At 37.6% G+C, this 25,987-nt stretch overlaps 1 protein-coding gene across 1 annotated transcript in view; it reads right to left on the reverse strand.

Annotated features, from left to right (window-relative positions):
• SLCO4C1 (solute carrier organic anion transporter family member 4C1) overlaps window positions 1–25,987 on the reverse strand; it is an 87,609-nt gene that overhangs the window by 17,184 nt on the left and 44,438 nt on the right. Inside the window, exons 3-8 of the mRNA XM_005889797.3 lie at window positions 16,286–16,468; window positions 10,505–10,601; window positions 8,788–8,909; window positions 7,700–7,812; window positions 4,446–4,590; window positions 3,509–3,704 (exon numbers count right to left, since the gene is read on the reverse strand). Of these exons, the coding sequence (XP_005889859.2) occupies window positions 3,509–3,704; window positions 4,446–4,590; window positions 7,700–7,812; window positions 8,788–8,909; window positions 10,505–10,601; window positions 16,286–16,468 (856 nt within the window). The remainder of the gene's footprint in view (window positions 1–3,508; window positions 3,705–4,445; window positions 4,591–7,699; window positions 7,813–8,787; window positions 8,910–10,504; window positions 10,602–16,285; window positions 16,469–25,987) is intronic.

Raw genomic sequence — 25,987 nt, forward strand, 5'->3', positions numbered from 1 at the left:
AATTCATCTCCTGCTTGGAGCCTCTCCTTCAAATCTATTCTACCAGCTGCTGCTAAATTTCTTTATCAAGCATGATTCCATTCATGAAATTAAGCATTACAGTCTCTGCTCTCATCTAGTTTATAATATATATGTAGAAATAAGGTGACAGAAAAACTATCCCTGCAACTCTAGAAATAGTCTCTGCACAGTAACTTTTAAATTAAAATATTCTTATAATTCCAATATTATTGATAAATGATTACTAAGAACATCAAACTTTAAGACAGTCATGTAAACTACCACAGAAACAAAGAAATGTAGAATATATTCCTTATTATCAAGGATTAGTCACTGTAGCCTATATATTTGTAAAGTTTTATTTCATGAAGTGAAGGGGGAACTATTATCAGGAAAACAGCCAATGTTTGTTAAGTTTATGAATTTTTTTAAATTTTTAAAATATGTAAAATATTTTATTTTAAAAAATTGAATACTTTTAAAAACCTGAATATTAAAATTTTAATATTATATTTAATATACACAAAAATACATAACTGTGTGTTTATACATATACATATGTAGATATAAGAAACATGTTTAATCACAAATAGCTGAATTTAATCATTAATGTTTTATTTGAATCCAAAATATTATTCTATAAATATGCTTCTACAAAAAGCAAAGATTTCCCTAAATCTACTGCAACTCCTTGATGGATATGCTTCTTTAAGGTGCTGTTTCAGATAAGCAATGAAATCACAGCTTTAGGCCCTAGAAGGAAAAAATATTGTGTGTGCTTACTAAGTATAAAGTAAAATGCAAATCACCATAACCAACACTGATTACCAAAACAGACCCAAAGATCTTACAGATAGATTACCAAGTGATATAGGACAATGGCAAATTTTAATACCTACTAGAGTTCTGGAAATATCCTTTGACAATCTCCTTTCAACTGAATTTAGTGTTGTACTCATGTATGTGTGTACTTAGTCGTGTCTGACTCTTTGAGATCCCAAGAACTCTGTCCATGGAATTTTCCAGGCAAGAAAACTACAGTGGGTTGCCCTTTCCTCCTCCAGGGGATCTTCCTGACCCAGGGATCAAACCTGCATCTCCTGTGTCTCCTGCATTGGCAGGCAGATTCTTTATCACTGTATCTCCTGGGAAGCCCAGTGTAGTGCTCATATCAAACATTTAAAAACACATTTATTTCAAATATTATGAATATTACAAATATCCCCTGAAATGATCAGTATTACTGATCTTAAGCTTTGGATATACTGTTATATAGGACTTTGAATGAACCTAACAATAAGCCTAATTCATTAATTCAGAGTTATAAAAGCTTTTTAATCATCTATGGTTACACAGCAAAGGGCAAAGATTCTTGGCATCACTCTACTAGAAATCCTGCATCTTGACAACCTCTCTTTCTCCCACTCACTAAGGAGGTATTTCTTAAGCTTCCAAGTCTGTTCTATCCATATACTTTTTCTTACGAGTGAGTTTCTTGCATAAGGTTATTATAACTAAGCTGTCCATGATATGGACATTTTAATATGCAGGGTACAGAGGTAAATTAAGAATGTAGGGCCACAGAGAAAAATGATCTGACGCTGTCACACCTCTGTTGTGGCTTGGCTTTATCTCTATATGTATGTGTGTATGTGTGTATGGGTTTTTCCAGGTGGCTCAGTGGTAAAGAACCCACCTGCCAATGCAGGAGATGCAAGAGACATGGGTTCTATCCCTGGGTTGGGAAGATCTCCTGGAGTAGGAAATGACAACCCACTCCAGTACTCTTGCCTGGAAAATTCCATGGACAGAGGAGCCTGGTGGGCTACTATCCCTGCTGTCACAAAAAGTCAGACATGACTGAGCACACACATACACACACACACACACACACGTGTATGTGTATACTCACTTTTAGTCTTTTCATCACTAAGAATGTGTATGTAATTAAGCACGATCTCTATGTCCCAGATCTTGATCTCTCTCCATGACCAGTCCCCACAGACACCTCAAACTGATACCACCTCACTTGCCCTCCCTTCTGAGTAAGCTAAGGATAACTCATTGGGTAGTGACTCTTGTTTAAGGTAGAAAACACCAGATGGACTCACATCCACATCATTTGCCAAGGTGATAGAGTAGTAAGTTTCTGTACTTCTAAAAGGAACATACAAAAAACTGTGGTTTCTTGGAGCACATCTGGGTGAAGTTTATGGGTGTCAATCACATCTGTACAACTTACCCTCTATCTACCTTTCAACCTTTCCAGGTATTCCCCTCCTATGTCCAGACACATGACTTAAGTCCCATTCAAACCAGTACCTGAACCGAGCCTTCACTTTCTAGAATGTATGCTTTGGCTTAACATATTCCTCTGCATTCCCTCTCTCCAAATCTTTCTCTCTCAAACTTTTTGTATATTTAAGAGGATATATTAGCCCTATTTCTCTATTGTGCCATGAAGCCTTACCTAAATCTAAATTAAAGAAACTGAAAAGCTCTCTTCTGAATTCCATAGCCCTTTATATTGCTCAACACCTAACACACTTTTCATTCACTGTTCTGTCTCCCAATCTATGCAGCTACCCAGGAAAATCCTTTAGAGTAGGAATTTTGCTGTAAAAGTCTACCAGAGGAAGCAGTCAATAAATGCCGAATAATGGTAATAAAGCTGAACCAAACACTGCTTTAGAAGATTCGCCATTTTTCATTAATAGAATGACAGACATAAACATTAGCTACAAATCATGATAAATGTTATTGACAAATTTTTCTCTATATTTATGTTATCTGAATCTATATTAATACAGAATTATAGAGTTCCTGACCTGGTGCACCATCCCCTTCAACAGTCTCAAACACATATATTCAAACAATTAAAGCAGTATTGTGGGCTATAAAACACTCTGCTGAACAATGCCCTGATCCTCTACTTGTGGATTACAATTTCAAAGCAGAATAAACCAGGCAAAGAAAGATAAAATAGTCAAACCAGTTAAAGGCAGAAACATGTTTATAGGTCAGAAAAACGAGAACTTATTTCTTTAAAACAAACTTCTAAAGTAAATACAACAATGATTACCATCACCTAGTTCTAGCTTCATTTTAATTTCTCTCCTGCTCTATGTTAAATCTACCTAATGAAAGAATTTCATCGTAAGGAGTTTCAAAATTTAAATCAACAGGAACATATAACATGAAATTCTCCCTAGGATGTTGAATCCACTATGGACAAAGATTCTGTAATATTGATCTTTGTATCCCTGAGCATAGTACTCAGTACAGAACAGTTGTTCCTTAAGTTCTTCCTGAAAATATCCAACTTTTAATATGATATCAATTACTGAAACTAAATAGAAAAACTACATATTCTTACATAGGAAAAGCAGCCTTCCAATTTTTTTTAAGCCAATTACTCATCATTTTCTTTAAGAAAGCATACACTTGGAAATACACACACGGTTTATTACTCTGATATTGATATCAAAAAGCAATGAAATATATTTACCCATTATATGATTCAGACACACCCGCAAATGGCTCATTTTCACAGTTGGCATAAGCAAACACAAAAGTCAGTACAAGTGAAATTACAGATGTGAGCAAAGCAAACTTCATTATGTTTTTACACGTCATTTTGAATTTCGAAACAAGAACACCACCTAAAATCTGACCAAGAGCAGCTCCAGGAATTAAAACAGTCCCTAATGAGAAAAAAGATACAGACAGTGAGAAAACATACAAGTATACTCAGTAATTTATACCAAAAATTATACTATTTTAAAACTATAATTTTTATATGTGTGTGTGTTAGTCACTCAGTCGATTTTTATATAATTTTAATAAAATTTATACCATTTTAACCCAATAGAAAATGGCACCTTCTACTTCCCTCATACCAAAAATTGGAAAACATCAAAAACAAATACTACTCTGGTTCTAACATATGAAGCATTCATGTCATTTAGAAATAATAATAGTCATATTAAAATAAGAAGTTAATAAAATTAATGCTTTGAATATTAAGATTAATATGTATATAGCCTCTGTAGCTCTCAAATTCATACAACAAATTGTCTCATATCAGAAAATCGGAAACATATCAAAGTCAGTATAAACTTCAACAAGTGGCTATCCAAAATTTTGTGCTTCCCTGGTGGCTCAGTGGTAAAGAATCTGCCTGCAATGCAGGAGACCAGGGTTCAATCCCTGTGCTGGGAAGATTCTCTGGAGAAGACATGGCAACCCACTCCAGTCTTCTTGCCTGGAGAATTCCTTGAACAGAGGAGTCTGGAGGCCTACAGTCCACAGGGTCGCACAGAGTCAGACACGACTGAAGCGACTAAGCAGCAGCAGCATCCAAAATTTTACACACGTAAAATTTAATACACATCTAATGTGGTAAAATAAAATTATTAAAGTTACAACAAAAGAAAATGTTTTACCTGCAAGAGTAGCTGCAGAGCTAGAAGACAATCCAAACTGATTTTCTATAAATTTAGGTAAAAAGGTAGCAAATCCAGTAGTAATTAAGGCTTCTGAACAAGTTGATAGAACTAAACACATAAAGACAGTATTCCTCATCAAATTCTAAAGAAAAAATACAGTTCACCAAATGAATAACTATGATTATACTGCAAAATGTAGCACTAGAATGGTAAGTTCCCTGATGAAATAGCACATTTTAAATAAATACAATTATTTCTAAAATTTCAGCATTTCCTTTAGCACAAAAATACAAATATTGATTATTGATAGCCTTGTATATAAATGTTGATAAAATTTATACATAGAGCACCTAGAAAATTGACACATAATTAATCAGTAGGGTGAATGTGCGCTGATCACAAGCAAGGGACCAGGGAAAGGAGGTGAAAGCTGGTTTGGAAAGTTCCCTTCCCCAGTCTTATTATAAATCTCCACATAATAAATCTACGTCTTACTCAATTTTTTTATTGTGTTCTGAATTCCTATAGTCAATAAATGAATAATTGACTGTGAGCAGAGATGAGAGTGGTTCCTAAGTATCATACTTGTAGTTTCGCTCCACAAGTGAAGCAATTAGTAGTTAAGAACCTTAGTTGGGTATTTCCTTATCGCTTCAGTCGTGTCCGACTCTGTGCGACCCCATAGACGGCAGCCTACCAGGCTCCCCCATCCCTGGAATTCTCCAGGCAAGAACACTGGAGTGGGTTGCCATTTCCTTCTCCAATGCATGAAAGTGAAAAGTGAAAGTGAAGTCGCTCAGTCGTCTCTGACTCTTCGCAACCCCATGGACTTCAGCCTACCAGGCTCCTCCACCCATGGGATTTTCCAGGCAAGAGTACTGGAGTGGGTTGCCATTGCCTTCTCCATAGTTGGGTATAGAGTTAAGCAATTTTAAACAAGGGTCTATATTGCTGGTGTTCTCAGAATCTATTAATCTACCAGAGGAGAGTAGAGAGATTCACTTATTTCACCATATGTAACTATAAAGTGAAAAACTACAAAGTATAGTTCTGGAATATTCAATGCAAAAAAAAAAAAAATCCATAACTAAGCAACACACACACACAGAGGAGGCACAATAAGGCAGGATAAAAGATTCAGAAGTCAGAGCCAGATGATGCAACACAAAAATAACAAGAATGACAAAAGGGAAAAAGCACCTGAATGAAGAAATGCAATAGTTGTTTAGAATAGTAACTAGAAAATATTTAAGCTTTCAGATTGAAAAAGGTAATGGACTCCTAGTAAGCATTAATGAAAAATGATAGACTCATAGGACCTAGTAAAGTTCCTGAAATCAAAGAGAAATTCACAAATTGGCAGATGGAAAGGATAATTAAGTATCACATAAACTTGAAACTTCTCAACTCCATCATATTTAACTCGAAAGAAGCCAAACACTATCAACATACAATGAAAATTAAAGAAGTATGATCTAAAAGTATTCATACAGTTAGAAATATCATTCTGATATTCAAGGATACTTAGATGGCATCCTATCTGAGAAAACAGTGATAAAATGCTGTATCTATAGAGATTTGAATCAGAATTGAGATATTCAAGCATGAGAACATAAGGATTAAAAAAAGCATTGGTGAGTAATGAGTCTTGAGGTAATACATGTGAGAATTAATAAAAATAAATTTAAATAGAAACATATGAAATAAAACAAAACTACTATAAAAGAAAATAACAGTAGTTGGAATTTAAAATTATAAACAATCACAGCAAAACACAAGAATGTGCCTATATGGGAGGGGAGGAAGGAGAGTTAACAGGTAGGATGAATGAAGTAAAAATATTTTAAGGCTTTCATTTGAGGAAGAAAAAAAAATAATGAAAAGTAAATAACTTCAAATCTTGAAAAGGTAAAATTATAAACTCCCTTATGTACAAAACTTTTATGATGCTAAACAGAATACTCTGCCAAGTTTAATAAAATAGACCATATAACACTATTGTTTCTTTAACCTCAAATTCAAAAGAAGTAACCTCTAACTGCCACTTTTTCCACAAAGGAAAAAATACTGGTTTGGCATTCTCAAGAACAGTTACAATTCATTGGTAATTGATCCACCCATTACATATGATATATGGGATAATGGACTACATGCTAAGGAGTAACTACTGAATATTGATATTGCCAATAAGATAACTCATGTTCTTCCAACCATTCTACTGAGGAATACTTTTCATTTACTCAAAGCACAATACAATTAAATCTGGAGAAGGCTGTATAAGAGCTAGAACTACAGTAAATAAGCAAGCAAGAATGCTTTGTGATAATACTTGTGTGTATGGGTATACTGTTTATTAACATTTGTTTTACATTTTTATCAATAACCTCAGATATGCAGATGACACCACCTTTATGGCAGAAAGTGAAGAAGAACTAAAGAGCCTCTTGATAAAAGTGAAAGAGGAGAGTGAAAAAGTTGGCTTAAAGCTCAACATTCAGAAAACTAAGATCGTGGCATGCAGTCCCATCACTTCATGGCAAATAGATGGGGAAACAGTGGAAACAGTGGCTGACTTTATTTGTCTGGACTCCAAAATCACTGCAGATGGTGATTGCAGCCATGAAATTAAAAGACGCTTACTCCTTGGAAGGAAAGTTATGACCAATCTAGACAGCATATTCAAAAGCAGAGACATTACTTTGCCAACAAAGGTCCGTCTTGTCAAGGCTATGGTTTTTCCAGTAGTCATATATGGATGTGAGACTTGGACTATAATGAAAGCTGAGTGCCGTAGAATTGATGCTTTTGAACTGTGTTGTTGGAGAAGACTCTTGAGAGTCCCTTGGACTGCAAGGAGATCAAACCAGTCCATCCTAAAGAAGATCGGTCCTGGGTGTTCATTGGTAGGACTGATGTTAAAGCTGAAACTCCAATACTTTGGCCACCAGATGTGAAGAGCTGACTCATTTGAAAAGACCCTGATGCTGGGAAAGATTGAAGGCAGGAGGAGAAGAGGACAACAGAGGATGAGATGGTTGGATGACATCACCGACTCAATGGACATGGGTTTGGGTAAACTCCAGGAGTTGGTGATGGACAGGGAGGCCTGGAGTGCTGCTGTTCATGGGGTCACAGAGAGTCGGACATGACTGAGTGACTGAACTGATACTGATACTGATATATATATACATATGTATTTGTGTGCGGAGTACGCGTGTGTGTATGAGTGTGTGTGTGTGTACACACTGTACCTTTAGAGCAGCTGGAAAATCTTTAAAACTTTGTCCAAAATTACCATCTGTAGCTTGTAAGGAACCACTCTGATGAGTTTGGGAAACTTTTCCTTCTTGAATTTTTGCTGTACCTAAAAAAGTAGTGAATATACTCACTCTATCTTCTTGCTTTCAAATGATTCTGTCTCATCATTTACACATTAAACAAAGTGAGTTAAAAGCTTTTTTCTTTTACTCTAATTCTAACACAGTTTCTAGATGAAATAATATTTACTATTATCATGTCCTTTAATTTTTAATAACAGTACTGTGAATAAAGTTGAGAAAAGTCACTATGTGGAAACAGAAGCTGAATGGCCCAGGGTAGAAAAAAATCAATGAGTCCATCAACTGCTACTCTTCCTACTTTTCTTTTGCCTGTTTCCAAACGTTAATCATCTATTCTTGTACATATAACAGTAGAAACAATGAAATGTCTTCAGCCTAGAGAAAAATACTTCTATAGATATGTTTATGAACCACACAATTATAAAGAAGTAAAATCTCACAGAGAAAGGAATGGATATTTTTTCCATTAATCTTTTATTTTTGTACAAATTTTTAGTATTGAAATTTGGTGGGAAATAAGTATACTACAGCATAACTTTGGTGACAACTGAAAAAAAAAAAAGTATTTGTATTATCCTTAACCAATAACTAACATCAATAATTTAACGCAGATTGGGTCCTGAAGTAACTAACTAAATACAAACTAACAGTTTAAAAGATATTATATCTTGCATAAACATAAAACAAGATTCCTATAACACATAAGTTACAAATTTAGCAAGTATTTAATAAAAAGGTGAATATGTACAGTTTTACTAGATATTAATGAAAAAACAACAAAAGCCATGAATATTAAGATTGTTACCCAATATCTCCTAAAACAGAGGCATATTCAAAAGTTTGCATAAGCAGACAACTGACATTCTATGTGAAAAAAAAAAAACATTGAATTTTCCAGAGTTCTTACTAATTCCCAGGGTTCTTATTAATCATTTAGGAAGCACCACTTGGCCTAGCATTGGAATAAAACTCTCTGATTTTAAAGAAGACATTTTTACCTGGTAAATGTTTTGGAAAGCAAGAAAAAGGTATTATCAAAGACCAAGCAAGCAGCCAAGATATAAGAAATCCAATCCACCATGCCCCCAGCCATCGAGGGTCATCCTCAGTGATATCAATGCTGTGTGACAGAAAAACAAGAGGCAGACGTCAATTCTCTCTTGTTAATTAGAACTCAGCCCTGATAACTACATAATTTATAATTCAAATGCATATACAAAGAAACTATATTATTCAAAATTTCAAGTGGAACCATTTTGAAGAATCCCAATGGATAGCAGGCATAAATGGCCTACAAGTATTTCACATGACAAATACAACATAAAAGTTTTAGCTATTTAATAGTAAATGTAAGTATGTTAACTAGTTGAAGGCATACATTGAATTTCTGAACATTCTTCAATCTTGGTTAACTTTTTCTTCTTTAAATATTATAATATGTAGATATTATAATATAGATATAGATAATATAGTACAGAACACTAAATACATCTCACAGCAAATCACCAATTTTTGTTAAAAGCCAATATACTGTGCTTCAATTGTGGCATTCATTTGAATGTAAAAATTCTGCTTAAAGTGATATACATTAACAGTTTCTTAAAATGGTTGTCACATTTTTATATCAACAGGCTTTCCCCTAAAACACACTATTCCGATAACTCATTTCACCCCACCAAAATGAAAGCCCAGCTCTCTACTCCAGGACTTCCTCTCCAAACCTTTTAGATAGTCTCTAAAAGATTAACCTAGGACTGCATACAACAGTATCGTTACATAGTACAACCTCTGAATGTTTTTATTAACCTACAGTCTCTAAAAGATTAACCTTGTCTCTAAAAGATTAACCTGGGACTAATAGCTAAAGAACAGATCATATGCTGTGACTATATTTTCTTATTCATTGTTCACAGTCACGCAAAGGACTGTGTAGTTACAGTAAAATGAGATAACATGCCCTCATCAAAGGTTACTAATTTCTCTATTCAAGAAAAGGAGAAGGTAACTCAGTGGGTAAGAAGGGGGTTTCAGAGTCAAAAAGACCTACTTCATTTCATGCCTTGGCCACTTACCCAGTTCTGTATCTCAACTACCTTATAAGATAAGTAAGAGGATTAAATAAAATGGCATGTAAAACAAAGTTTTATATATATATATATATTTTTATATACACAAAACCTATATTATACATATCTTATATACACAAAAATACCTATATTGTCTGAAACATAGTATGGGATAAATAAACATTATCTATTCTTATCCTCCACTGTCACAATTGTTAAAGCTGAACAACTGTTATCTCTATGGTATTATCAGAGCTACTACAGCACTTTGTCTGAGAACCATAAACTATTAAGACTCTTTCAGGCTATCTACCCACAGCAACATCTACTGAAAGCACAACTAATTTTAATTATTATTTTTGAACAATGCATAGCATCTTGGTTGTATATTTTGAAAAATAAGACCAGCTAACTATTAGTCATCCTTATTTATCATCACTTAGTCATCACTTACCAAGTGATGATGTGGCATTAATTCATGAAGCAACACAGCCAAAATACTACATAAAAATTGTGTGTATTCAGTTTTTTCCAGAAAAATCCCTCATGATAGTCTGAAGAAATACTATAAAAATGCTCTGTCTGTGGTACTAACATGATTAAAATAATAATATAAATCTAAATAAAAGAAAAATAGATATCGCCTTGCCTGTGTTTCAAATCAACATCAATGTACAGGGTTAGCAATTGTCCTCCCAGCACATAGCCAACAGCAGGGCCTAAAATTGACATGGCATAGCCAATTCCTAGAAAAAAGCAAAGACACTGAACATGATCATTGGTGCAATTTTGCTTTGAATGTCTGACAAGTTAAGAAAGACAAATATTTTACTATAGAAAAACAAAATGATTCAAATTATATCAAAATTACACATTTAACTAAAAAAACGCCATTTGAGTGGTATCACTGTCAAGGAGCTTCAAATACATGAATCTATATAAAAATTTTTAGACTACAATAATGACTGCAACAAATCCAATAATTATAAATATATGGAAAGCTCTATTATGTGAACTTACAGCAGGGGTAGTCTCCATCTACCATTACCCTCTGTGAACAGTGATGGTAATTATTGTCTACAATGCTCATGGAAGAAAGCAATGTGAAATGAGAAGCCTTTTATCTTCTGTGCATACATGCATGCTAAGTTGCTTCAGTCGTGTCTGACTCTTTGCGGCCCTATGGACTGTAGCCTGCTGTACACATTCCAAAAGCATTCTTTATTTTGGACTATGGCAGCTGATTTAAAACCTGGATTTGGTCATTAGTCTGCTTCTTAAAAGTAAACCAGTAAACTCTTGCTCTTAGTGAATCTCCCATTTTAACTGATATTTAAAATTTTGCCATACACAACTTATTACTTTTTATTAAAAAATTGTTCATACAAAAAATTATATCCTCATATGGCACCACCTTCTGAAATGATTATTAACTACTGAAATTCTCATTCCTATACATGAAAGGAAAGGAATATACCAAACACAAAGTGAAGCAGACATCAGTGGCAAAAATGATTTATGTACTAGATTAAGGCTCCAAAGTAGAGGTCATGCAAGATGATCTGAAAACATATAAGACTTTTATTTATCTATGGGCTCTCCTGGTGGCTCAGTGGTAAAGAATCCATGTGCCAATGCAGGAGATGTGGGTTCAGTCCCTGTGTAGGAAAGATCCCCTGGAGAAGGAAATGGCAACCCACTCCAGTGTTCTTGACCAGGAAATCCCATGAATAGGGGAGCCTGGCAGGCTACAGTCCATTGGGTCACCAAAAGAGTTCAGCACGACTTAGTGACTAATATATATTTTTAAATGTAAAAAATGTGTTAGTAGAAAATTTTAAGTATATGTAAGATTCATGTTCACAAAACTTTTATGGATAGAAATACATGATTTAAAATGTTGGAAATTGATGATTCCCAAATTATCTTTAGTGATAGATCTTTTTTATAAATTAAATCCAATTGGGTTTAGATAGATACATTTATAAGAATGGTAGATGGACTAGGTAGACTAGTGTTTCCAACCAAATTGCCCACTAAGAAAAACTTTTAAAAATTATAAACATTATTTTTAAATATATACTTGAAGGCAAAGAGATAAAAATAGTGAAGGATCACTGTGTTAAGATTCTGAAGAAAAGAGATATTTAACAAAAATCAAGGCTGATTTTTTTTTTTTTTTCCTGAGTACACTGGTTGATTCTACAAGAGGCACTGGAAGGGGAAACTGTCCCTTGCTAGGCTTTAGGAAGTAGGGATACAAATGATGCAGCTCAAAGTGTATCTTGTAAAGTTTCCCTGCCCTACATTTTAAGTTGGCCCCAAGGAGGTTATACTCTAAAAGCGAGGATCAGTTAGAGGTAGACTGGTTCACAGCATAAGTGCAGCTTAGCTTCAAATAAATGCAATCCCTGAAATTAGATAAAGGGCATCGCATTTCAGTGTTCTGGCATATGAGAGAGCAGGCAATGGCACCCCACTCCAGTACTCTTGCCTGGAAAATCCCATGGATGGAGGAGCCTAAGGAAATGGCAACCCACTCCAGTGTTCTTGCCTGGAGAATCCCAGGGACAGGGGAGCCTGGTAGGCTACCGTCTATGGGGTCACACAGAGTTGGACACAACTGAAGTGACTTAGCATAGCATAGTAGGCTGCGGTCCATGGGGTCGCTAAGAATCGGACATGACTGAGCGACTTCACTTTCACTTTTCACTTTCATGCACTGAAGAAGGAAATGGCAACCCACTCCAGTGTTCTTGCCTGGAGAATCCCAGGAACGGGGGAGCCTGGTGGGCTGCTGTCTATGGGGTCGCACAGAGTCGAACACGACTGAATTGACTTAACAGCAGCAGCAGCAAGTTATTAAAAGACATGTGTAGTGATTCTCAAAAAAATTCTAGAACTATAGAGTACATCTGTCAAAACAAACATGAAAAGGATCTACAGTAGATTACTTAGAACTAAACTTGTTATTATGAAACTGGAAAATATATTATTAAATCAGTAAATATTTATCAAGACACAAGAAAAAATAAAGATAGAAAATATAGAAAGGACATTAAAGGACAAATAATACATTAAAAAAAAAAAAAAGGCCTAGCATACATGTAACTGGAATAGGAGAGGAGATAATAAAGCTGAAGTTAATATATTGGAACAGTCTGCTTGTGCTGAATTCTCTTATTTTTCCATCTAAGAATGAGTATTTTCACTGGAAACAGAAGATTAACTGCCCATTAATGTTCTCTCAGTACTTTAAAAGCACTATTCTACTGTGTTCACTTCTACTCCTTTCCTATGATTATTAATATAATTTCTAACTTACTGACTTAAATTGTTCTTCAAGTTAAAGGAAAATGATTTTTAAATAAAGCACTGCTGATGCTGCTGTTGCTAAGCTGCTTCATTTCGTGTCTGACTCTGCGACCCTATGGGCCATGACTTGCCAGGCTCCTTTGTCCATGGGATGCTCCTGGAAAGAATACTGGAGTAGGGTGCCAGGTCCTCCTCAAGCGGGTCACCCCAACACAGGGATCGAACCCACATCTCTTACATCTCCTGCATTGGCAGGCAGGTTCTTTACCACTGGTGCCACCTAGGAATCCCAAATAAATCATTAATAATACTTATTTCAGGAGCTTAAATATAGAAGGGATCACAGGACACAGAAAGAACTGACTAAATGCTGGGACAAGAATAAAGTTCAAAGGTTTTAAGATTATGTGATGATCAGGAATGTGATAAAAGTATCAATTAACATTAGAATTTCATAAAATCAAGTTTGCATATAAGGTAATTAGTAGATGAACAATAAAAGAGCATATACCTAGGAAGTTAATAGAGGGGAGAAATAAAATATGATTTTAACACAAAATAAGATTTAATGAACTTAAAAGTTTAATTAAAGGACAAAAATTGTAAACTCCAAAAAGCATTTAAAGACAAAGACATAATGAGTGAATGGCATGGAGATGGCTGTGAGGTTAAACATGCTGTGTGACTACAATTTTCCCATCATTCTAATAGGTACCAAATTTTGACTGTTTTCATTTTCCCCATTTTTGCCTTGCTGCCTAAAACTGTTTCACATAGAGGGAGGCATCCTATCAGTAACAGATACTATTGTAAAACAAAGAAAGAATGGGGGAAGATTTTGGAAATGGGGAAATGTATAAACATTAAAAAGCTTAAGAAAGGATTTCACTCAACAAAACCTAATTATCCAATGAAAAGAATCAGTTACCTGACATTGAAAACAAATTAAATGAGTTTCCCAGTTTTATTACTTTTTTTTTTCTTTACTCTCAAGAATTACCATTCAGTGAATTCCTACAGTACTGAAAAGAGTTACAGTAGCAGGCTTTATGGCTGTAATCTTTAGAAAGACCGTGCTTGTGAGGTTGACCCTGGATTTGCATCTGGGATCTTAAGTGTCCAGAGGGATGCCACCATTCCCATATAAAGGTGGATCATTGTGCTGAAACTGTTTGTACAAACAATGAAGTTTTTCCAAACACTTGTATTCCTTCTGAGAGTCTAGAACTTTCTTATGTGCAAGGCAGAGGGTTCCTATACGGCCAATTCCCAGTAAAATCCTTGAGCATTGAATCTCTAATTAACATAGCTGGCAGAAAACATTTCATATATGCTCTTACAACTCCTGGCTGAAGGAGTTAGTTTTGGCCTCTGTGGCTCCACTAGGGGCAAGTGGGTGCTTGAAGCTTGTGCATGGTTGTGTATGTACTTTACCTTAGGCGCCTTTTCCCTTTGCTGATTCTCCTTTGTATCCTTCTGCTGTAATCACTGTAGCCCTGAAAACTGTCAGTCCCAGGGAATATAACATCTGGGATGGTCTCTTGGGCCTTCACCCCACCCTTCCATTCTTAAACAATCTTTGAAAAACTTCGTATTTTGTGTGTTACTAAAATATAAAGATTGAAATTGTTTTATGAGAAGCACTGATTAGAAGAGGACCTCAGAGAGAAAATCTGTGAACTGGAAGACTGAAAAGCAGCACTGGTAGCTAGCTGAAATAAAAGCACTGTTAAATTAGTTAAGTGGAGTTGTACAGATCAGCCAGAATGTGTGAGAGAGCATCAGATCTTGTGCAAAGACCAAAGCAAAGCAAGCGAACAGGTAAAAGTGTAGTGGTTTCTGTATCAGAGATTCAGGGCTACACTGAACACAAGTGACTTCCAGTGACTATGGCAACAGGTCTCTTTAAACATTGAAAGTTGATGTCGCCCCAAAATTCATATGTTGAAACCCAATTCCCAATGCAGTTGCATTTGGAGGTGGGGCCTCTGGGAAGGGATTAGGTCATAAGAGTTAAGCCCTCAGAACAGGATTAGTGCCCTTAAAAGAAGGCCTCAGAGACCTCACTTGTCCCCTCTGCCACAGCTAAAAGGCAGCTGCCCACGAATCAAGAAATGGACCCTCACCAGATACTAAATCTCTGGACACCATGATCTTGTACTTGCCAACCTCCAGGACTGTGAGAAATAAATTTTTATTGTTTGTAAGCCAACTAGTCTATAGTATTCTCTTTGAGCAGTCCAAGTGGACAAAGTCCCCTACATTTGAGTATACAGATAAAGTGAAAGTGAAAGTGTCAGTCGCTCAGTTGTGTCTGACTCTTTGAGACCCCATGGACTATAGCCCGCTGGCTCCTTTGTCCCTGGAATTCTCCAGGCAAGAATACTGGAGCCATTCCAGTAAGAGAATAAAGAGTCATTCCCTTCTCCAGGGGCTCTTCCTGACCAGGAATTGTACCCAGGTCTCCTGCACTGCAGGCAGATTCTTTACCACCTGAGCCACTAGGGAAACCTCGATAAAGTGAAAACTCACATGTAAATATATTACACATTAATTTGGATGTAGGCCATGCATGGTTTAGTCAGCTCTACCTTCCAGGAACTCCAGGGATGGAATTTAAGAGAAACTTGTGCTGTCAAGAATTAGATCACAAAGGGAAAATACTGAGTCATATGTAAAAAGCATTAATCTGAAATGGACAACTCCACAGAAGTTTCTGAGTACTATTGTGTGGTTTCTTTTGTTGCTTTAGTCAATTCCATGTAGGATGAAGTAAGTCACACAGAACAGCAGAACTCTACCCCCACACCTGTGTACATTAGCCTGGGAAGCATTCCAGCAATCAAGATGACCTACTTCTTGGATGGCACTTCCAGGAAGGCTTGAAATGCCCAGCACAGGAGAGAAAGGAGGATGCCGATAAAAATCAACCACATTCAACTGAAGGACATGGTACTTCAGCAAATAGTTAAACAAAAAAAAGTAATATTGCATTTACCTAGTGTAAATACTTACGAAATCACAACTAACTTCTTAAAAAGTGTATGCTGTACATTACTTATAAATTAAATAAGCAATAACATGAAATGACACTGAGTATTAGCAGCAAACTTACCTATATAGAGAGAAGATTTGTGGATGGGCACAGAGTCATCAATAAAGGCTGTTCCCAGGGTATACAGAGGAGTTCCTCCTGTTCCCAGGAACAGTTGTCCCAAAATAAAGACATACAAGTAGTAGAAAAGTGGAGAACTTGAAGTGCTACAGCTGCCTTTATTCTTTGCTGTTAAGCAAGTATCTTTAGGGAAAAAATAAAATAAGATGGTGAATTTATCAAAATGTTAGCTAATAATATAAATTTCATAAGTTATATTTGCCTAAAGAGACTCTGATGCTGGGAGGGATTGGGGGCAGGAGGAGAAGGGTACAACAGAGGATGAAATGGCTGGATGGCATCACTGACTCGATGGACATGAATCTGAGTGAACTCCGGGAGATGGTGATGGACTGGGAGGCCTGGCGTGCTGCGATTCATGGGGTTGCAAAGAGTTGGACACGACTGAGTGACTGAACCGAACTGAACGTAACCTTCCTTCTTCACTTTATTATACTTAAAAATACTTAGAATATAATTAAGATATTTAAAAGACATATACTATTAAAGAAAATACATGAACCATTGGATGCCTGCTCAATCACTCAGGTGTGCCTGACTCCTTTGCAATCCCATGGACTGGCCTGCCAGGCTCCTCTGTCTGTGGGAGTTTTCAGGTAACAATATTAGAGTGGGTTGCCATTTCTTTCTCCAGGAGATCTTCCCAACCCAGGGATAGATCTTGGGTCTTCTGCATCTCCTGCACTGGCAAGTGGATCCTTTACCACTGAGCCACCTAGGATGCCCATATGAAACATTACAGCTTCAAAACATGACAGCATCAAAATATGTGGTCCATATATGCAATGACATATTACTCAGCCATTAAAAGGACATAATGTCATTTGTAGGCAACACAGATGGACCTAGAGACTGTGGTACTGCGTGATGTCAGACAGAGAAGAGTATCCTATGACATCCCACACATGTGGGATCTAAAAAGAAACAATACAAATGAACTTACTTACAAAACAGAAAGACACTCACAGACTTAGAAAATGAATTATGGTTGCTGGAGGGAAGGATTGAGGGAAGGTATAGTTGGGGCATTCGCGATGGACATGTACAATATTGCTATATTTAAAATGGATAACCAAAAAGGGCCTACTATATAGCACAGGGAACTCTGCTCAGTGTTACATGGCAGCCTGGATGGGACAGGAGTTTGGGGGAGAATGGTTACATGTGTATGCATGGCTGAATCCCTTCTCTGTTCAACTGAAACTTATCATAGCATTGTTAATCAGCTATACTCCAACACAAAATAAAGTTTAAATATATATATATATACCTTTTTTTTTACCACAATATTGATTTTATCAATCAATATATGGTCATATGGCATTTGTCTTTCTCTGAGTTACTTCACTTAGTGCGATACTCTCTAGGTTCATCCATGTTACTACTACAGCTAACCATTGTTTCTTTCTTTTAATGGCTGAATATTATTCCATTGCATGTACGTGTGTATATGTATATTCACACACACATACACACACACCCTGCATCCTCTTTATCTTATTCACCTATTGATAGACATTTAAGTTGCTTCCCTGTCTTGGCTATTGTAAATAATGTAGATATCAACATTGGGGAGCAAGTATCTTTTCAAGTTAGAGTCTTCTCTGAATAAATGCTCAGGAGTAGACTCTGGATCAATTTAGTTTTTTAAAGAACCTCCAAACTGTCTCCACCAATTTACACTGGCTGTACCAATTTACATTCCTTCCAGCAGTGCAGGAGGGTTTCTTCTTCTCCACACTCTCTCCAGCATTTGATACTTGTAGTTCTTTTTTTTTTTTTAATGATGGCCATTTTGACCAGTATGAGGGGATACTTCATTGTAGTTTTGACTTGTATTTCTCTAATAATCAGTGATGTTGAGCATATTTCATGTGCCTATTGAACATTTGTATGTTTTCTTTGGAGAAATTTAGGTCTTCTGCCCATTTTTTGATTGGGTTGTTTTCTGTTATTGAGTTGTATGAGCTATTGGTATATTTTGGAAATTAAGCCCTTGTTGTTCACATCATTTGCAACTATTTTCTCTCGGTCTATAGTTGTCTGTTTGTCTTCTTTATGGTCTTCTTTGCTATGTAAAATTTTATATGCTTGATTAGGCACCATTTGTTTATTTTCACCTTTATTTTGACTGACTTGGAGACTGACCTAAGAAAACATTGCTACATCTTATGTTAAAGAATGTCTTATCTATGTTGTCTTCTAGAAATTTTATAGTGTCATGTCTTATATTTAACTCCTTAAGCCACTAAGTTTATTTTTGTGTCAGATGTGAGGGAATGTTCTAATTTCATTGATTTACATGCAACTGTTCAGCTTTCCCAACATCTCCTACTGAAAAGATTGTCTTTTTTCCATTATATATTCTTGCCTCCTTTGTCAAAGATTAACTAACCCTATGTGTGTGTGTTTCCAAGCTCTCCATTCTGTCCATTAATCCACATCTGCTTTTCTGCCAATACCACACTGTATTGACCACTGTAGCTTTGCAATATTGTCTGAAATCTGAGAAGGTTATACCTTCAGCTTTGTTCTTTTTTGTCAAGACTGCTTTGGAAACTCTGGATCTTTTATAAAGATCCAGATCTTTTATCTCCATATAAATTTTAGAATTATTTGTTCTAGTTCTGTGAAAAATGTAATAGGGAATTTGATAGGTATCTGCATTAAATTTATAGATTGCTTTGGGTAGTATGGCCATTTTAACAATATTAATTCTTCCAATCCAAGACCATAGGATATCTTTCCATTTCTTTAAATTATCTTCTGTTTTCTTTATCAATGTTTTATAGTTCTCAAAATACAAGTCTTTTACTTCCTTTGTCAGGTTTATTTTACTTTCGCAATGAAATTTTAAAAGGGATTGTCTTTTTACTTTTCCTTTCTGATACTTCATTGTTAGTGCAAAGAAATACAACAGATTTCTGTGTGTTAAACTTGTATCCTGCTACCTTGCTGAATTCATTTATCAATTTTGGAAGTTTTTGTGTGGACTCTTTTAAGGTTTTCTACATATCATAATATATCATCTGCATAAAATGATAATTTTACCTCTTTCTTTCCAATTTGGATACCTGAAAATGGTTACCTTGAAGTTTGATTAAATAAAACCTTTTATAAAAATATTACATTTAAAGGCTAGGCATAATAAATCCATCTTTTCTAACTTCATCATGGGCTTCCCTGGTGGCCCAAACAGTAAAGAACCCACTTACAATGCAGGAGACCTGAGTTCAATTCCTGAGTCAGAAAGATCCCCTGGAGGAGAGGGAATGGCTACCCACTCCAGTATTTTTGCCTGAAAGTCCCATGGACAGAGGAGCCTGACAGGCTACGGTGCACAGGGTCACAAAGAGTCAAATATGACTGAGTGACTAACATACACACACAAACAAACTCATCATATTATATTAATGAACTAAGAGACTTGTTAAAAATATATCCCTAAACCTCTCACTTTAAATCTAGTGTAGCATCCAGGAATTTGTATTTTAACAATGACTTCAGCTAATTCTATTTTCATTTTCTTGATGTCAGATCAAGGTTTATTATTTCCAGATTGATGAGACGTACTCTTGCCTAGAAAATCCCATGGACGGAGGAGCCTGGTGGGCTGCAGTCCATGGGGTCGCTAAGAGTCGGACACGACTGAGAGATTTCACTTTCACTTTTCACTTTCATGCATTGGAGAAGGAAACGGCAACCCACTCCAGTGTTCTTGCCTAGAGAATCCCAGGGACGGGGGAGCCTGGTGGGCTGCCGTCTATGGGGTCGCACAGAGGCGGACATGACTGAAGTGACTTAGCAACAGCAGCAGCAGCAGCAGCAGGGCCCTGAAAACACCAATTCTGAATATTCTTTAACTGGTTGATAGTCATCAAATTTTCAGATGCAAATTCAATGCGTAAAAATAATTCTTAAAATTTTGTATTTAAAATATTCTCTACAATAATATTGTATATATTCATGCTATAAGAGGTTGGCGGATATTTTGGCAGGTAATCCGTATTTATAACGGGACTAACTCTGCATTATTTGTGATATTTCCCTGGCCATGTCAAACCTTTGAATTATAATTCCTGATTTCAATATTCACTTTCCTGGAAGTAGTAGCTTAGACTATCGATCTCTTATTACTTGATACACTGCAAAATTGAACACATGTATATGCATTATTGTTTTACTGTTTTCTCCTACTTCCTTTTTTATAATAGATAAATTGCCTTTAGGAAAATATTTTGTTGTAATAATCCGGTAGACATTTTGATTATATGAGTATTCTATGGGGTTTGGTGTTTTTTTGTTTTTCCCAGAGGAAGTAATCAATGAGCTTCAACTTGCTTGTTTAAATAAATTTTCAACATGCTTGAAGAACATCAAGAAAAATATACAGGGTTAGGAGAGAAGATGGCTGAGAAATAAAAAGGCGAGATCACCTTCCTCCCCACAAATACATCAAAAATTCATCAGTATGTGGAACAATACCTACAGAATAAGTTCTGAATGCTGGCAGAACCAGCCAAGCTTTCAAAAAGGCAAGCCAATCTCCTTAGAACAAGACAAGGCAAAAGATAAAGATAATAAAAGAGACAAAGGATTTCGGGACAGGGACCTGAAGGAGGAAAAGTTTCCTCATACTAGGAAACTCTCTTGCGGGTGGGGTCAGGGGAAGCTTCAGAACCACAGAGGGGAGCACAGTGGTGGGCGCTCAGAAGGCACAACGGATGGAATCCACCACATGGACGTCACGACCAAGAAGCGGCTTGGATGTCTCCGCCTGCAGCAGAGGTTAGAGCAGGGTGTCATGGCTCAGGTGCGGGTGTTGGGCCTCAGGGAGAGGACCTGGGTTGGCTTCCACTCTCTGAGGGAGCTGGGATGACACAGTGCAGGGAGTCAGGGAAAAGACTGGGCATCTCAGAGGGGCAAGAGGTCCTTGTCACTGGGACACCCTAACTCTGCAGTCACAGACAGTGAGAGCTGAGTGAGCGCCTGCCAGCGGCCACCAAAACCAACCAAACCAGTCAGAGCCCCAAGCAGAATTACACGTGACTGCAATTTACAATTCCACAGCAGGAAATGCAAGCTACCAGACTATGGCATCTGGTGTCATCACTTCACTTCAGGGCAAAGAGTTGTGAAAAAAATGAAAACATTGACAAACTTTATTTTCTTGGGCTCCAAAATTACTGTAGATGGTGAATGCAGCCATGAAATTAAAAGATGCTTGCTCCTTGGAAAAAAATTAATAATAAACCTAGACAGTCTATTAAAAAGCAGAGACATCACTTTGCTGACAAAGGTCCTTATAGTCAAAGCTATGGTCTTTCAGGAGTTATGTACAGATGTGAGAGTTGGACCATAAAGAAGGCTGAGCACTGAAGAACTGATGGTTTTAAATTGTGGTGCTGAAGAAGGCTCTTGAGAGTCCCTTGGACTGCAAGGAGATCAAACCAGTCCATCCTAAAGGAAATCAACCCTGAATATTCACAGGAAGGATGGATGCTGACACCGAAGCCCCAACACTTTGGCCACCTGATATGAAGAGTCGACTCATCAGATAAGACCCTGATGCTGAGAAAGACTGAAGGCAAGAGGAGAAGGGGATGACAGAGGATGAGATGGTTGGATGGCATCACTGACTCAATAGACATGAGTTTGAGCAAACTCTGGGAGATGGTGAAGGACAGGGAAGCCTGGCGTGCCACAGTCCATGGGTCTCAAAGAGTCAGACATGACTGAGTGACAACAAGCCACTACCAAACCCAGGGAAAGTGCCTGAAACAGCAGACAAACCAGCACTGATGCTGCCCAGACCCCAGAGGTGGTGATCACCACCAGGTTGTGAGCAGACATGGGTTGCTGCCTGCACCCTGCGGAGAGGCTAAGCAGCTTGGTTCTTCCCAGGGTCCCACGGTCTGGGGCCAATTGCTCTGAGTATGCATGACCCATATCAGGCTGTAAGAACATCCAGCAGGTCTCCACTGCCACAGGCAGCCCCTAGAACTTCCCTGGTGGCTCAGACACTAAGAAGACCTGGGTTCAATCTCTGGGTCAAGAAGATCCCCTGGAAAAGGAAATGGCAACCCACTGCAGTACTCTTGCTTGGAAAATCCCATGGGCAGAGGAGCCTGGTAGGCTACAGTCCATGGGGTCGCAAAGAATAGGACACAACTGAGCGACTTCACTTTCACTTTCACATCCCAATTGTGGCTGCCATACCCACTCCCTCTCCCCAGCCAGAGTGAGCAAGTGAGTCCTAAAAAGTCTCAGCCTTTGCCTCCTCGTGTCTAGGCAGGGAAGAGTCATGAGAGGACAACCTACAAGCAGTGCGTGCGTGCGTCCTCAGTCACTTCAGTTGTGGCTGACTCTTTGCAACCCAGTGATCTGCTGTCCACCAGGTTCGTCTGTCTATGGGATTTCCCAGACAAAAAACTGGAGTGAGTTGCCATGCCTTCCTCCAGGGGATCTTCCCGACCCAGGGATCAAACCAGTGTCTCCTGCACTGCAGGATTCTTACCCACTGAGTCACCTGGGAAGCCCACCTCCAAGCCGAGGCAGACCTAAAACCAAAGCAGAACACCAGGGGCTGTGTGACCAAAGAAGAAAAAGAGACTTAGCAGCCACAGGTGCAGCAGATCAAATACCCACAATTAGCCTAAGACTGTGGACTCTAGAGACTGTGGACTTTGGGACAAAGTACAAGCCAGAGTAAGGCCAGATCTGAGACTGGGCGGACCCCACACAGCCCACAACAGGTTTAGAGAACTTGCTAGAAATATTGGAGGACTTTGGTGTGTGTTTCTCTGAGTGTTCTGGGCTGTTGAGTATTGCTTTTACCAACAGTCTTGGGGTTTTTATCTTCTATGCTGTGTGGTTTGTGAGGTTTTAGTGCCACAGTAAAGGGTTGGACTTGAACCCCTGAGGTGGGAGACCTGAGTCCAGGACTTTGAACAACCAGAGAACTCCCAACCCCATGGAATATTAATTGATGAGAGCTCTCCCAAAGGTCTCCATCTCAACACTAAGATCAAACCCTACCCTAAGGTCAGCAAGCTCCAGGGACAGATGCTCCATGGCAATCCTTCAACAAGACAGGAGCACAACCCTGCACATTAGCAGAACGGCAGCTCAAAGCATACCAAACCCACAGACACATCAAAAAGCACTGCTGGACATGGCACTGCCCTTCAGAGAGACAAGATCCAACTCCATCCACCAACCAGAAAACCTTCACAAGGCACTGGTCCAACCCCACCCACGGGGGGCAGACTCCACAATAAGAGGAACCTGACCTTCCAGCCTGCAGAAAGGAGACCCTAAACATAGCAAATTAAACAAAATGAAAAGCCAGAGAAACATGTAGCAGATAAAGGAGCATGGTAAAAACCCAAAAGACAAAACAAATGAAGAAGAAAAGGGCAGTCTACCTGGAAGAGAATTCAGAGTAATAATACTAAAGATAATCCAAAATCTTGAAAATAAAATGGAGGCATGGATAAATAGACTGTAGGCACAGATAGAGCAGATGAAAGAAATGATCAATAAGGATCTAGAAGAATTAAAGAATAGACAATCGGCAATGAACAACACAATAACTGAGATGAAAAATACACTGGAGTAAACCAATAGCAGAGTAACTAAGGCAGAGGAATGGATAAATGAGCTGGAAGATATAATGGTGGAAGTGACTGAGGCAGAGCAGACTAAAGAACAAGGACTAAAAAGAAATGAGGACAGTCTCAGAGACCTCTGGGGGGCAATATTAATCATAAAAACATTTGAATCATAGGGGTCCCAGAAGACAAAAGGAAAGGGCATGAGAAAATATGTGAGGAGATTATAGCCAAAAACTTCCCTAAAATGAGAAAGGAAATAGCCACCCAGGTCCAGAAGGCTCAGAGATTTTCATACAGGATAAACCCAAGGAAAAACATGCCAAGACACACATTAATCAATCTAACACAAAGAACAAATATTAAAAGCAGCAAGGCAAAAGCAACAAGTAACATAAAAGGGGATCCCCATAAGACTAACAGCTGATCTTTCAACAGAAACTCTGCAGATCAGAAGGGAATGATGGGATATACTTAAAAGTAATGAAAGGAAAAAACCTACAACCAAGATCACTCTATCCAGCAAGGATCTCATTCACATTCAAAGGCGCAATGAAAAGCTTTACAGATAAGCATAAGTTAAGAGAAATCAGTACCACCAAACCAGCTTAACAACAAATGTTACAGGGACTTCTCTAGACAGAAAACACAAGAGAAGGAAAAGGCCTACAAAAGCAAACCAAAAACAATAAATGATAATAGTATCATGCTACTGCTACCGCTAAGTCGCTTCAGTCATGTCCGACTCTGTGCAACCCCATAGACGGCAGCCCACCAGGCTCCCCCGTCCCTGGGATTCTCCAGGCAAAAACACTGGAGTGGGTTGCCATTTCCTTCTCCAATGCATGAAAGTGAAACGTGAAAATGAAGTCGCTCAGTCGTATCCGACTCTTCGTGACTCCATGGACCGCAGCCTACCAGGCTCCTCCATCCGTGGGATTTTCCAGGCAAGAGTACTGGATTGGGGTGCCATTGCCTTCTCCGATGTATCATACATATCAATAATTACCTTAAATGTAAATGGATGAAATGCTTTAACCAAAACACACAGATTGGCTGAATACCTACAAAAACAAGACTTCTGTATATGCTGCCTACAAGAGATATGCCCGAGACCTGGGGACACATACAACTGAAAGTGAGGGAACTAGAAAAAGACATTCCATGCAAACAGAAATCAAAGAAAGCAGGAGTAGCAATACTCATATCAGATAAAATAGACTTTTAAAAAAAGACCATGACAAGAGACAAAGAAGGACACTGCATAATGATCAAGGGATCAATCCAAAAAGAAGATACGATGATTATAAATGCACCCAATATAGGAGCACCTCAATACATAAGGCAAATGCTAACAACTATTCAAGGGGAAATCAACAGTAATAACTGTGGGATATTGTAATACCCTACTCACACCAATAGACAGGTCATCCAGACAGAAAATTAATAATGAAACACAAGCTTTAAAAGATACATTGGACCAGTTGGACCTAATTCATATCTACAGGGCAATTCATCCCGAAACAGTAGATTTCACTCTTTTTCTCAAGTGCACATGGAACATTATGCAGGATAGATCACATCTTGGGTCACAAATCAAGCCTTAGCAAATTGTAGAAGACTGAAATCATTCCAAGCATCTTTTCTGACCACAACATTTTAAGATTAGCTATCAACTACAGGGGAAAAAAACAACTGTAAAATAACACAAACACATGGAGGCTAAACAATATGCTTCTGAACAGCCAAGAGATCACTGAAGAAATAAAAAAAGAATTAAAAATATACCTATAAACAAATTACAATAAAAACACAACAATTCAAGGCCTATGGGATGTGCTAAAAGCAATGCTAAGAGGGAAGTTTATAGTAATACAAACCTACCTCAAAAAGCAAGAAAAACATTGAATAAACAACCTAACCTCACACCTGAAGCAACTAGAAAAAGAATAAGAACAACAACAAAAACACCAAAGTTAGTAGAAAAAAAGAAATCATAAAGATCAAAGAAAAAATAAATTAAAAAGAA

This window comes from Bos mutus, chromosome 7, assembly GCF_027580195.1.
Source record: "Bos mutus isolate GX-2022 chromosome 7, NWIPB_WYAK_1.1, whole genome shotgun sequence".
Taxonomy (NCBI): domain Eukaryota; kingdom Metazoa; phylum Chordata; class Mammalia; order Artiodactyla; family Bovidae; genus Bos; species Bos mutus.